General features: G+C 38.0%; 1 protein-coding gene across 2 annotated transcripts in view; it reads left to right on the top strand.

Annotated features, from left to right (window-relative positions):
* Positions 1-13,704, top strand: part of Ccdc7 (coiled-coil domain containing 7) — a 297,148-nt gene that overhangs the window by 281,365 nt on the left and 2,079 nt on the right. For both annotated transcript variants that reach the window (XM_076916072.1, XM_076916071.1), the window contains exons 56-57: positions 570-665; positions 12,842-13,044. In XM_076916072.1, the coding sequence (XP_076772187.1) occupies positions 570-665; positions 12,842-12,861 (116 nt within the window). In that variant the 3' untranslated portion in view covers positions 12,862-13,044. The remainder of the gene's footprint in view (positions 1-569; positions 666-12,841; positions 13,045-13,704) is intronic.

The following is a 13,704-nucleotide window of genomic DNA, read 5'->3' as shown; positions in this document are numbered from 1 at the left end:
GTTTTCAAATTTTATTGATTTTAAATGTGTATGAGTGTATTATGTGCATGTATTTGGGTACATCATGTGCATGCCTGGTGCCTGTGGGTACATCATGTGCATGCCTGGTGCCTGTGGAGATCAAAAATTGGAACTTGAGTTACAGATCATTGTGAGCCACCATGTGGGTTCTGGGAATCCAATCTGGATTCTCTTGGGGAGCATCCAGTGTTCTTAAACACTGAGCTATTGCTCCAACTTCCTTTTTGATTTTTGAGACAGGGGTATTGTGTTTAGGAAGGTTGACATCATGCTCCAAGAAGACAACCAATATCTATTTCTCTGCCTCAGTCTCCCAAGTGTTGGGACCAGGGGTGTGCACCAACATCATAATGCATACTCTTGAACAGCACATCAACTAGCAGGCAAGGGTAGCTCAGACAGAATCCATTTGTGCTGATTATACTGTTTTATATAGATTATCAAATACTTAGAAAGAAGCTATGCTTTAGTGGAGATTGAAATTTAAGTCTTTAAATTTTTCAATTATTTAATTGCTATTACCATCCACTAATGTTCTCGTTTTTCAGGTCAGCCTAAGCCTGACAACTCTGCTGAAAAAGGTTTCAAACGTCCAAATAATCTGCACACTTCTGCCTCTACTGCAAGGAAGCGTCTCCTTAAAGGTAAAGAGATAACTATGATATAGATGAGAAAAATTAACTCGGCTCTGTTATTGCTATTGACCAGTATCTTCAGCATGTGGGCCCTTCCAACAAAGAACTCATTTTATGAATTCAGCATGTGTTCTCATGTTTCTCCTTTAGAGACACCTGTTTGAAGGGCTTTGTAGTTCTGTGTTGTAAAGAAATCCTTTAGATTTCCTTACCTTTATCTCAGGTATATTGATTAGTTTTCTTCATTCATCATAGTCTTAATCTTCTATATGGTGTCTCAAAAAGAAACTATGACTCATTCAAAAGTCCTCTTTGTGAGCCACCTTTATATTTCTATTGCAACTACAATAATCTCTACCATGCTAGTTTGTATCTAAAAAGTAGAGTATGTTGGTGGAATGGGGGGTGGGGGGGGAGGTAAGGTAATACTGCCATAAACATTTTAGAATGCTTGCAATTAATAGTTATGGCAATAAATGCTTGAAAAACTAATTTCCTTTTTCTTAAGTAGCACTAGACTTTGGGGGGGAGACTTTTTTCCATACAAAGTTATTCCATTTAGGGCTGAGTGCTCCAGAGTCGCTTGCTCTCTGCACATTGTCCAATTGTTGGTCTCTGTGTTAATTACCACTACTGCAAGAAGAGGGTTGTGATGAGTTATGCACTGATCTATATATATTTCAGCTCACAGTTCCACAGCACAGTCTATCACCAAGGGAAATCAGTACAGGAACTTAAGGCAGAAATCTGGAGACATGGCTGATACATGCATGGGCTGTAGAGGAGGGATGCTTACTAGCTTGCTCCTTATGACCTGTTCAGGCTGCTTTCACCCAGGACCACCCTAGCCCAGGAGTGACACTACACACTGATCTAGGCCCTCCCACATCAATCATCAATGAAGAATATGCACCACAGGCTTGCTGACAAACAAATTTGTGGAGACATTTTCTCAGTTGAGGTTCCCTCTTCCAAAATAACACTAGCTATGTCAAGTTAACCAAAACAACAACAACAACAACAACAACAACAAAACTAGCTAACACAGTCAGGTTTAGGCTCTATCTCATGGAGTGGGCCTTAAATCCAATCAAAACATGATTGGTTACTCTCATAACACTTGTACCATCCTTACACCAATATATTTTATAGGCAGGTCCATGCTATTTATAGCTGGGTGATAGTAATGATTTTTTTCTCCCCCAGTCATATGCATAGTACCTTCCTGCAACATTATTGATAGAAGAACTAAAGCTTCTATATAAGTACAAGCATAACTTCTACATGTGAGAGACTATAAGTAAGTGGTGTCTTCAGCACTAAGACCTTATTGTTTGGTTATGGAGTGGAGCAAGTAGCCCTGGCAATAGCTTGTGATGTTTTGGTGTTTAGGGACAATGACTTAACAAGATATAAGCCATTTCTGGTACTGGATGGTTTTACTTGATAACAAGATATCTAGACAGGCATTGTCATAGGATAATATGCCAGGAACCTTCCCCATCCATCCCTTGTTGATGGCATTCCCCTAGAGGAGATAAGGAGTCAGTGAGGAGAGGGAAGAGTCAGGCAAGGTGGTCAGGAAAATCTTCCAGCTCTGACTGACTAGCAATCACATTGCTCCTTTATTTATACAGGCTTCACAGAACAAAGACAGGCTAATTTATCCAAAAAGTACAGATTATATATTTGATATTTCATTACAAGTTCAGTCACAATTTAAAAAATACAAATAGAACAGATTTTATGCCGGGGGTTAGCCCTGGCTTGAGGGAAAGTCTTCTTTCTTCTTCTTGTCAGTTCTTCTTGAGGCAGAGGAGGGGGAAGAGCATGGGTAAGACTTGGTCTTAAGAGATTCAGGGTACGACTTTGGTCTTATGAGATATTTAGTGTTGCTGTATAATAAAAGCTTACTTATCTAAGTTACTATGCTACTGTAGCTGACCTGCCTTCTGTGATCCTCAAAAGCCAGAAACTGCAGTTTCTGGCACTTAGCACCTCATCCTAAAAACAGCAAAGAATTAAGTAAATAGCCTTTGTTCTATCTCAGCAGCAACTGCTGGGCTCTAACTTAAGCCTGCTAGTCTGAAGTCTGAAGTCGCAGGAAGAAAAGGACACTTACAAAAGTAGTTATAATGTTTATTACTAAGTTGTAAAAAGTTTCCTACAAAAGGTATCTGAGGGGAAAAAAAAATCTACTCTATCTGGGAAAAGGGAAACAATTCTATTCTATCTGCTTCTCATCTCTTTGTCCTCAGTACTTATACATCTTTCAGAATACATGATCACATGTTACAAAGTTCATTACAAGTCCACACCAAAAATCAAATCATAAGTTGAAACAGAAGTTACAACAGAGAATGTTTACATGCATATCCATTAGGAGTAATTATCTGGCTAAACATCACCTGTCTAGCTCCACAGCTTCACTGAAGATTTAAAACTATAACTAAATTATTAGTGAAATTTTGCATAGATAAACCCAGGCAATATTTTATCTTCTGTCCTAGCACCTATAATAAATCATTAGTTCCCTTTTAATGACCTTTGGTTAATTGTTTTACAACCTCTTGGAATGTGCTCCGAGTAGGAGAAAGTCTGGTTACTATCTAAGAGCAATTAACTGACACTTGTGAGACTGGCAGAATTCTCATTGCAGTTTTGACTATCAGAAAAGGACCAAATAGCAGTCCCATTATAAAAGAGCTTAGTAATCATTGATATTTTAGCAATTCTTATAGGATCATCATTAAGACTTAAGAAGTCATCTATTTGTCTATATAGCATCACCTCAGAGAGTACATCTTCATGGATCTGCAGAGATCTGCTCCAAAGGGATGTGCTATTGCTTAATGATTGTTATATTTGTTTAATAATAATAATAATAATAATAATAATAATAATAATAGAAAAAGCATATTAATAGCAAGAATCTTTCCTAAAATAAATCCCTTACAGCCTTGCTGAATAAGGGCTCACTTGTTGCAGATTATATAATAATCCAAGGCAAGGCATTTTAGGATGATCACTTGCTAGTTACTAGCTTGCCCCATTATGGCTCCTGACAATTTTATTTTATTTTTTATTGGGTATTATATTTACATTTCAGATTTTATCCCCTTACCCCACTTCCCCCCACCACCTAGAAACCTCCTATCCCATCCCTCCTCCTCATGCTTCTATGAGGCTGTGCCCCTACCTAACCCCCCCCCACTTCTACCTCCCCACCCTCACATTCCCCCCCACTCGGTGTTCATCCTTCACGGGACCAAGAATCTCCTCTCCCACCTATGCCTGACAAGGCCATCTTATTATCAGACCTAAACTCCAATTTAAAGAATCTAAAAAATGTCTCCTTCAAAGCAAATACGGTTATTATATGACAGCCTGCTTTTAGGCTGGAGTAATTTTTAAGCACTCCAGACAAACAGAAAATATCTGAACTGGTCTTTTTATGAATAATAAATGCTAATACCCAATTCCTTTTACTATATCTATGTCACAAAGTAGAAAAAGTTAATTTATTCAATCTATCATATTTACTGAGTTCTAATCCTCCAGGGGTATATATATCCTATATGACCCTCTATCTTTAAACAACATTTTCAGAGAGCTCTAAGCATATTGTAAAAGAAGGCTGTGAATCTGTAACATATTCTCCTGGCCAGTCAGAGCTTGTCAATTGTTTCTGTTTACCCTACACCAGTTATACTATTTGAGTTTGCTTAGGGGTGGATACCCCAAGAAGATTCCTGGAGTAATGGTTTCATAAAGAAATTTCTAGTTATGTCCTTGTCTGTGCTAAACAAACTCCAAGGCATAAGGAAGTCTTCCAAATAGGGACAAATAAAGTTATTTTTAGGATTTTCCTAAAAGGACTCAGACACAATTTTCTCTGAAAAAGACACAAAATGAATAATAATGCAGAAAGTCAACAAGAATAAAACATGCAGAGACCAAAAACCTAAAAGTAAGAGAATACAATGAGTACAGCATTCAACTCAGCTTTGCTAAAACTGTGTCAAACAGCTGTACTGGCTTCATGACTTTCACCATTCCTAGTGGATACAGCTGTGTCAATAATGCTATTCAAATAACTTTCATATATGTATATATTTTAAGAAGCTTCTACAGTACCGTGTTGCCATTATGACTTTGCAGAAGATATTAGATGTTGGTTTTCTCTGCCTATATTTTCTTCATTACCCTATTCTCTCACCCTTCCCCATTTAATCCTCCTACTCTGGTTTCCCTTTATCTCTCCAAAACACTATATGTTGTTTCCCCTTCCTGAAAGATCTACCCCCTCCACTGGTCCTCTACTATCTACCTAACCTCTGTAGTTTTTTTATTTTGATTTTTTTCTCCATTAAACTATTTATTCACTTTACATCCTGATCACAGCCCCCTCCTCCAAGTTCCCCTTCATACAGACATTCCTCAATGTCCCCTCCCTTTCTCCTCTGAGAAGGGGGATGTCCCTCTCACCCCAGGTACCAACTGACCCTGGCACCTCAAGTTACTGCAGGACTAGGCACATCCTCTCTCACTGAGGGGCAGCCCAGTTAGGGGACCAGGATCTACAAGCAGGCAATAGAGTCAGGGTAAGCCCCCGCTCCAGTTGTTGGAAGTCTAACATGAAAACCAAACTGCACATCTACTACTTATGTGCAGGGGACCTAGGTCTAGCTTGTGTATGCTCTTTGGTTGGTGGTTCAGACTCTGGAAGCCCTCAAGGGTCTAGGTTAGGAGACTCTTGGTCTTCATGTGAAGTTCCTATTCCCTCTGGTTTACTCAGTCCTTCCCCCAACTCTTCCACAACACTTCCCAAGCTCCATCTGATGTTTGGCTGTGGGTCCCTGCATCTGTTTCAGTAAGCTGCTGGGTAAAGCCTCTCAGAGAACAATTATGCTAGGCTCCTGTCTGCAAGCATGTCAGAGTATTGTTAATAATGCGAAGGATTGGTTTTTGCCCATGGGATGGAACTCAAGTTGGATAAGTCATAGGTTGGCCATTCCCTCAGTCTCTGATCCTTGTCCCTACACTTCTTGTAGACATGACAAATTTTGCATCAAAGGTTTTGTGGGTATGTTGGAGTCCTTATCCCTCCATGGGAGTCCTGCCTAGCTACAGGAGGTGGCCACTTCAGGCTTCATAGCCACCACTGCTACAAGTCTCAGCAAGGGTCACTCTCATAGACTCCCTGGAGCCTCTCCCATCCCAGGTCTCTGGCACATCCTAGAGATCCCCCCATGCTCCCGCAGCTGCTGATTTCCATTCATTCTTTCAACCCTCTCTCTACACCTGATCAACAATGCCCCCCCACTCCCATCCCCATCTCCTTTCCCACCCAGTGCCCTCCCTTCATCCACCCTCCCATGACTATGTTATTTTTCCTTCTGAGTGAGATTCAAGCATCCTCCCTTGGGACCTCCTTGTTATTTAGCTACCTTGGGTCTGTGAAATGTAGCATGGGTATCCTGTACTTTATGGATAATATCCACTTGTTAGTGAGTATAGGTCTGGGTTGCCTCACTCAAGATGTTATTTTCTAGTTTTGTCCATTTGCCTGCAAATTTCATGATGTTCTTATTTTTAATAAATGAATAGTATTCCCTTGTTTAAATGAACAGCATTTTCTTTGTCCATTCTCCAGCTAAGGGACATCTGGGTTGTTTCCAGTTTCTGGCTAGTAGGAATAAAAGTTGCTATGAACATAGTTGAGCAAGTGTCCTTGTAGGATGGTGGGGCATCTTTTTGGTATATGCCCAGGAGTGGTATAGCTGGGTATTCAGGTAGAACTATCCCTAGTTCTGTGAAAACAAAACAAAATGCCAGATTGATTTCCAAAGTTTGCGCTCCCACCAACAATGTAGGTGTCCCCCTTGCTCTATATAGTCACCAGCATGTGCTGCCAACTGAGTTTTTTTATCTTAACCATTCTGATGGGGTAAGGTGGAATCTCAGAGTCATTTTTGTCATTTTTATTTTGTCATCTTTAATGATTAGGGACGTTCAACATTTCCTTAAGTGTTTCTCGGACATTAGAGATTCCTCTGTTGAGAATTCTCTGTTTAGGACTGTACCCCATTTTTAATTGGGTTATTTGGTTTGTTGGTGTCCAACTTCTTGAGTTCTTTATATATTTTGGATATTAGCCTTCTGTCACGGATGTTTTGTCCTATTGATGATGTCTGTTGCCTTACAGAAGCTTTCCAGTTTCATGAGGTCCCATTTATTGTTAGTTTTAGTGCCTGAGCTATTGTTCTGTTCAGGAAGTTGTATACTGTATCAATGCATTCAAGGCTATTTCCCACTTTCTCTTCTATTAGATTTAGTGTTTCTGGTTGTATGTTTAAGTCTGGTTTTATGTTCAAGTTATGTACAAGATCCACTTAGACTTGAGTTTTGTTCAGGTTGATAAATATGGATCTATTTGCATTCTTCTACATGCAGACATTCAGTTAGCCCACCACCATTTTCCCATTGTATGGTTTTGGCTTGCCAAAAATCTGGTAGCCTTGGTGTGTGGGTTTATTTCTGGGTCTTTGATTCAATTCCATTGATCAACTTGTCTGTTTCTGTACGAATACCATGCAGTTTTTTATTACTATTACTCTGTGGTACAGCTTGAAATCAGGGATGGTTGATACCTCCAGAAGTTCTTTTATTATACAGGATTGTTTTAACTAACCTGGGTTTTTGGTTTTTCATAAGAAGTTGAGATTTGTTTTTTCAAAGTCTGTAAAGAATTGTGTTGTAATTTTGATGGAAATTGCATTCAATCTGTAGATTGCTTGTGGTAAGATGGCTACTTTTACTATGTTAATCCTACTGATCCATGATTGTGGGAGATCTTTCCATCTTCTGATAGCTTCTTCAGTTTCTTTCTTCGGAGACTTGAAGTTCTTGTCTGTCATTCAGGTCTTTCGGTTAGAGTTGCATCAACATATTTTATATTATTTGTGGCTATTGTTAAGGGTTCTGTTTCCCTAATTTCCTTCTTGGCTCATTTTTTTTTTTTTTTTTTTGAGTTAATGTTGTGTATCCAGCCATTTTGCTGAAGGTGCTTATCAGCTGTAGGGGTTCTCTGGTAGAATTTTTGGGATCACTTATGTTTATTATCATATCATCTGTGAATAGCAATACTTTGACTTCTTCCTTTACAATTTGTATCCCCTTGATCTCCCTTAGTTGTTTTATTACTCTAGCTAGAACTTTGGTTACTATATCGACGAGATAGGGAGAGAATGGACAACCTTGTCTTGTCCCTGATTTTAGTGGAATTGCTTTAAGTTTCTATTTAATTTGATGTTGACTATTAGCTTGCTATATATTGTCTTTATTGTGTTTAGGTATGTACCTTATATACCTGATATCTCCAGGACTTTCAACATGAAGAGGTGTTGGAGTTTGTCAAAGGCTTTTCAGCATCTAATGAGATGATCATGTGATTTTTCTTTCAGTTTATGTGGTGGATTATGTTGATGAGTTTTCATACATTGAGCCATTCCTGCATTCCTGGGATGAATCCTACTTAATCATGGTGGATGATCTTTTTGGTGTGTTCATGGATTTGGTTTGCAAGTATTTAGCATCAATGTTCATAAAAGAAATTGGTCTGAAATTCTCTTGTTGAGTCTTTGTGTGGTTTAGGTATCAGGGTGACTGTGGCCTCATAGAATGGAGTTTGGCACTGTTTGTTTTTTCTTTTTCTTCTTCCTTTTTTTGTTGTTGTTGTTGAGAGACTTTTAATTATTGCTTCTATTTCCTTAGGGGTTGTAGGACTATTTAGGTTGTTTACCTAATCTTGAATTAATTTTGGTAAATGCATTTCTTTTAGATTTTCCAATTTTGTGAAGTGTGACTTTTGAAGTAAGACCTAAGAATTCTTTGGATTTCCTCAATGTCTATTGTTATGTTTCCCTTTTCATTTCTGATTTTGTTAATTTGGATATTGTCTCTCTGCCTCTTAGTTTGGCTAAGAGTTTGTCTATCTTGTTGGTTTTCCCAAAGAACCAGCACTTAGTGCTATTAACTTTCCTCTTAACACTGCTTTCATTGTATCCCATAAATTTAGGTATATTGTGCCTTCATTTTCATTGGATTCTAGAAAGTCTTTAATTTCTTTCTTTGACCCAGTGATCATTGAGTAGAGAGTTGTTAAGTTTCCATGAGTATGTGGGTGTTCTGTTGTTTTGTTGTTATTGAAGTCTGGCATTAGTCTATGGTGATCTGATAGTATGCACGGTATCATTTCAATTTTCTTGTATCTGTTGAGGCTGTGTGATTATGTGGTCAATTTGGAGAAGGTACCATGAGGTGCTGAGAAGAAGGTATAATCTTTTGTTTGGGTGAAATGTTCTATAGATATTTGTTAGGTCCATTTGATTCATAACATGTTAGTTTCATTTTTTTCTCTGTTTAGTTTTTGTCGTAATGACCTGACAATTGGTGAGAGTGTGGTGTTGGAGTCTTCCAGCCCTTTACTCTGAGGTGATGTCTATTTTTGCTGCTGAGGTGTGTTTCTTGTATGCAGCAGTATGGTGCATCCTGTTTACACATCCACTGTTAGCCTGTGTCATTTTATTGGGAAATTGAATCCACTGATGTTGAGAGATGTTAATGACCAATGACTGTTAATTCCTGTTATTTTGATGTTGTTGGTGGTAGTGTGTATATATGTGTGTCTTTTGTTTTTGCTGGTGTAAAATTATTTCTTGTGTTTTCTTGGGTGTAGTTAGCCTCAGTGGGTTGGAGTTTTCCTTCTAGTATTCTCTGTAGGGCTGGATTAGTGGAATTATATTGTTTGCCTTTGGTTTTGTCATGGGATATCTTGTTTTCTCCCTCTATGATGATTGAAAATTTTGCTGGGTACAGTAGTCTGGGCTGTGGTCTCTTAGGGTCTGCAAGACAATCTGTCCAGGCCCTTCTGGTCTTTAGAGTCTCTATTGAAAAGTCAGGTGTAATTCTGATAGGTCAATCTTTATATGTTACTTGGCCTTTTTCCCTTGCAGCTTTTATTATTCTTCTTTGTTCTGTACATTTAGTGTTTTATGTGGCAAGAGGATTTACTTTTCTTGTCCAATTTATTTGTTGTTCTGCAAGCTCCTTGTACCTTTATAGGCATCTCTTTAAGTTAAGTTGCTAGTATGAAAATTTCTTTATGAAGGCACTTAGTGCTACATGGTATTGAAGCTTTCTGTTGCGCTGGTAAAATATGCTGTCTAAAGGCAATGTAGGGGACAAACAGATGTATTTGGCTTACAATTCTAGGTTACAGTCCATATTTGCAGAAAAGTCTAGTGGCAGCTGGTCATACTATATCCTTAGAAAAGACCAGAAGAAAAGGAATACATCCCTGCTGCCTGCTTCCACTCATCTACCTTTTGTCCGTCAAGACCCTCTGCTCAGAGATTAAAGACACCCACAATGAGTTTAGGTACATTCAGTGCAATCCCCCTACATACATGTCATAGGCCAACCTAATGTAAGTAATCCTCAACTGAGACTCTCTTCTCAGGTCTATCTATTCTAGATAGTGGCAAACTGTAATTTGAAACCAACCATCATACATGTTAAATGTCACTGATGATTAGGGAAATACAACCCCAAAATACTGTTACACAGCACATTATGCTCATCATATGACTACTATCTATAAAAGGAGAGGGGTAAAAGGAGGAGCAAAGGAAAAGGAAAAAACATAATATGGACCTTTGGGTTCAAGCCTGTGATTCCAGCCACTTTGGAGACTGAAGCAGGAAAATTATAAGTTCAATGGCAGCTTGGATACAGAATGAGTTCAAGAGCCACCTGTTGAAGACAGTGAGAGCCTATTTAAAATAAAAAGAAGGCCTGAAGAAGGATGTAGCTCAGTCCTGAGGCACTTGCCTGGTGTATACAAGACCCTATATTTAATTTCAAATGCCACAAAAAAAAAAAAGAAATAAAAAAATTATCAAGAATATCAAGAAACTGGAACTCCTGTGGCTGCTTGTAGGAAGGTAAAATGGTACATAGTTTCTGGAAAACACTGTGAATTATATGATAAGTCCAGCAACTTTACTCCTTAAGGTATATCCAAAAATAATTAAAATCAAAAGCACAAGTTGATATTTGTATAACCATTTCAATTATGGAATTAGTCAGAACTCCAACTGTCCACTGACAGGTGAATAATTAAACTAAATGTAGTACTGTACATAGAATGGAATATTAGTCTCAAAAAGAAAAATCCAGACACATTATAATAGGATATCAATAAGCCAGCCCCACAATACAAAAAATGTAATCATCCATTCATATGAGGTAAACAAAGTAGCAAATTCATAAATGCAAAAAAGCAGGACGGTGGCCAGCAGGGACCTTTAACGTGTAGAATCATAAAATAGACATGGAATTTTCTTGTTTCAAAAGGAAAGGACATTCTGGAAATGTATAGTAGATGAGAAAAATACTGTATGGTGGGCATTCCTAATGTGCCTAACTGTTCACTTAGGAAAAGCTAAGAGGGTACATTTCATGCTATACTTGATTTACAATGTTAAGTATTAATAATTTACATCATTAAAAATAAAGAATAAAGTTTTTATCCCATTATTATATTTAATGAAAATCAAGTATCTTAAACAGCCATATTTCACATTTTTTCTGTGAAATAACCTACTTTTTTCCCCTCTTGTCCATTTTCCACTAATTGCCTCTGTATTGATGAAAATGTGATAGGTACTTTTAACCTTTTTGATTTCTATCATTTCAAATTTAGAGAGAAACTGAAGCAATTCTAGAAAGATTTTCACAGGCTAGATCCTCTGCTGGTTACCCCTCTCCTCTTGCTTTGTGTTTCTGTGTTCATAAGTATGTCAGTCTTAACACTATTCTGCCTCTGAACTATAGAAGAGTCACTCAAATCTGTTTCTTAAAAATGTCTCATCTGACTCAATCACAGCACAGCTCTCACAAGTAGGAAACATACCAATGGTGCAGCCCAATGTCTCATCCACAGTCCATGCACAAACTGAATATGTTACAGTAAGGACAACTTGAAAACACACAAATGATTAGGAGATAGTTCTCAAAAGAAAGCATATATATGGCCATGTGGAAAAATACTCATATCACTGTGTTACTTCAAACCATCCATAGATGATAAAGGTGTTCACACAGACATCATCAATGAGTTCTATGTCTCACACAAGAAACAACTCCAGTTAATACTATTTTGTGTCTTTTGATTATATTCTCAAGGATTCAGATTTTTTTTTGTTGGTTTCCTCTATTGATATCTTTTATTCTTTGACAATTTCAGATACCTATACAACCTACCTTGATCCTATCTTCCCCAAACTCCTACAATGCTACTCTAGGTTCTTTTCTTTCTCTGTTTTCCACTGGAGCCGGCAGCAGGACCTGACTGGTGGAATGTCTATTGATCTTGTTGGCTTATGTGAAACACATCAGGGTGCTGAAGCAGCATTTTGGTCTACATTTTCCTCTCTGTAACAAAGTCGCCACAAACACCTCAGCATCAGTTCTTGTTTCCATCAGCCTCAAAATGGGTCTTTATTGTAGACTTGGAGCCATTTCCTTCCTGATTTAACATCTTCGCATCCTTTATATTTGCTTGGCATCTTGGGCATATTAAGTTATGTAGTTTGCATAAAAACAAAACTCTATGCGTATGTGTGGTCTGAGATAGTCAGAAATGCAAGTCCAGGTGGGGAGTAGCAGCACAGACCTTTAATCTCAGCACTTAGGAGGCAGAAACAGGAGGATCTATGGGAGTTACAGGCCAGTGTGGTATATAAATTGAGTTCCAGGACTGCCAGGACTACATAGAGAGGCTGTATCTCAAAAAACCAACTAAACAAACAAAAATGTAAAGCTTTGGGCCTCACCCCACCAGATAACCAAAGCTCTATGGCTTACATCCAGCCATCTGCCCCAGCTTTGGGCTGCTTTCATGCTGATGTGGGCTGAAGATCCACTGTCAGAGCTCATGGTACTCTCAGGTAAGAAAGTCCAGGCATCATTCCTACAGACAATAGCCTTCAGACTCACATTGTACTCCATTTCTACTGTTTGTCTGACATTGTACCCTGTTTTCTCTGACACCAAATATAATAATATATTTAATGTTATTGAATATTATGAAATTAAACAACTGAATACTTTTTCTTTAGCATTAAGTACTATTCCATAAAAGCCTGCTGCACATCTACAGTTGAGAGAAAGAATCCCGGTGGTAAACAGCATGAAGATATTCATGGATGCAGTAAGGCAAATTGCTAGGAAGCCATGTGAGTGGATGATACTGATAGAACAGTGGGGAAGGCCCCTGAAAAAAGGGTAGGACCAGATCATGAAAGTCCTTCAAAGACAGCAGGTGGGTTCTATTGTCTCATGGCTATTTTTATTCTCCTAATTAAAAAAAAAAAGTTATAATTGTTTTTAATGCACAAGTGAAGAGTTGGGAATGAATACGGCTCAGTGGTACAGACCTTGCCTGTCTTGACAGGGCCCTGAAATACTGTGAAAAAAAAACTTTAGGTCACAAGTAAAGAAAGTATTCACACATTCAAATCATTAATACTTAAGACATTGCACAGTCAACTGCCAAGGGTTTAAAAGATATGACTTTTGTCAACTTAGTGCTTTTGAACATTTAATAGTTACTTTAATCACATTATTATTTCCTAGGGAGTATACTGGGTGTGACTATACTAAATCTAATGCGGCTTATCACTGTCATAGGCATTAGATTTGCTGACTATTTTGAAACTTGAAAGCATCTATTTTTCCCCCAAAAAGAAATAGAATAATGAATGGCTCTGCAGTTGGGAATACCTGCTACTCTTGGAATAGGTTAGTTTGACTTAGTATACACACAGAAAAGTTAAAGACAAAATAAAAGAAATAAGTTGAATTATGCTAATCTAATGTTCCATTGTTTTGTGGCAAAAGTCAGTAAGGAATTGAATTTCTACTGAAAAAATATAAAAGATAAGGTTGATGTAGTTCCTATACTCTGTGATCTTTCACTGTG

This window comes from Arvicanthis niloticus, chromosome 18 (genome assembly GCF_011762505.2).
Source record: "Arvicanthis niloticus isolate mArvNil1 chromosome 18, mArvNil1.pat.X, whole genome shotgun sequence".
Taxonomy (NCBI): domain Eukaryota; kingdom Metazoa; phylum Chordata; class Mammalia; order Rodentia; family Muridae; genus Arvicanthis; species Arvicanthis niloticus.
This window is presented reverse-complemented; position numbering and strand designations above follow the sequence as displayed.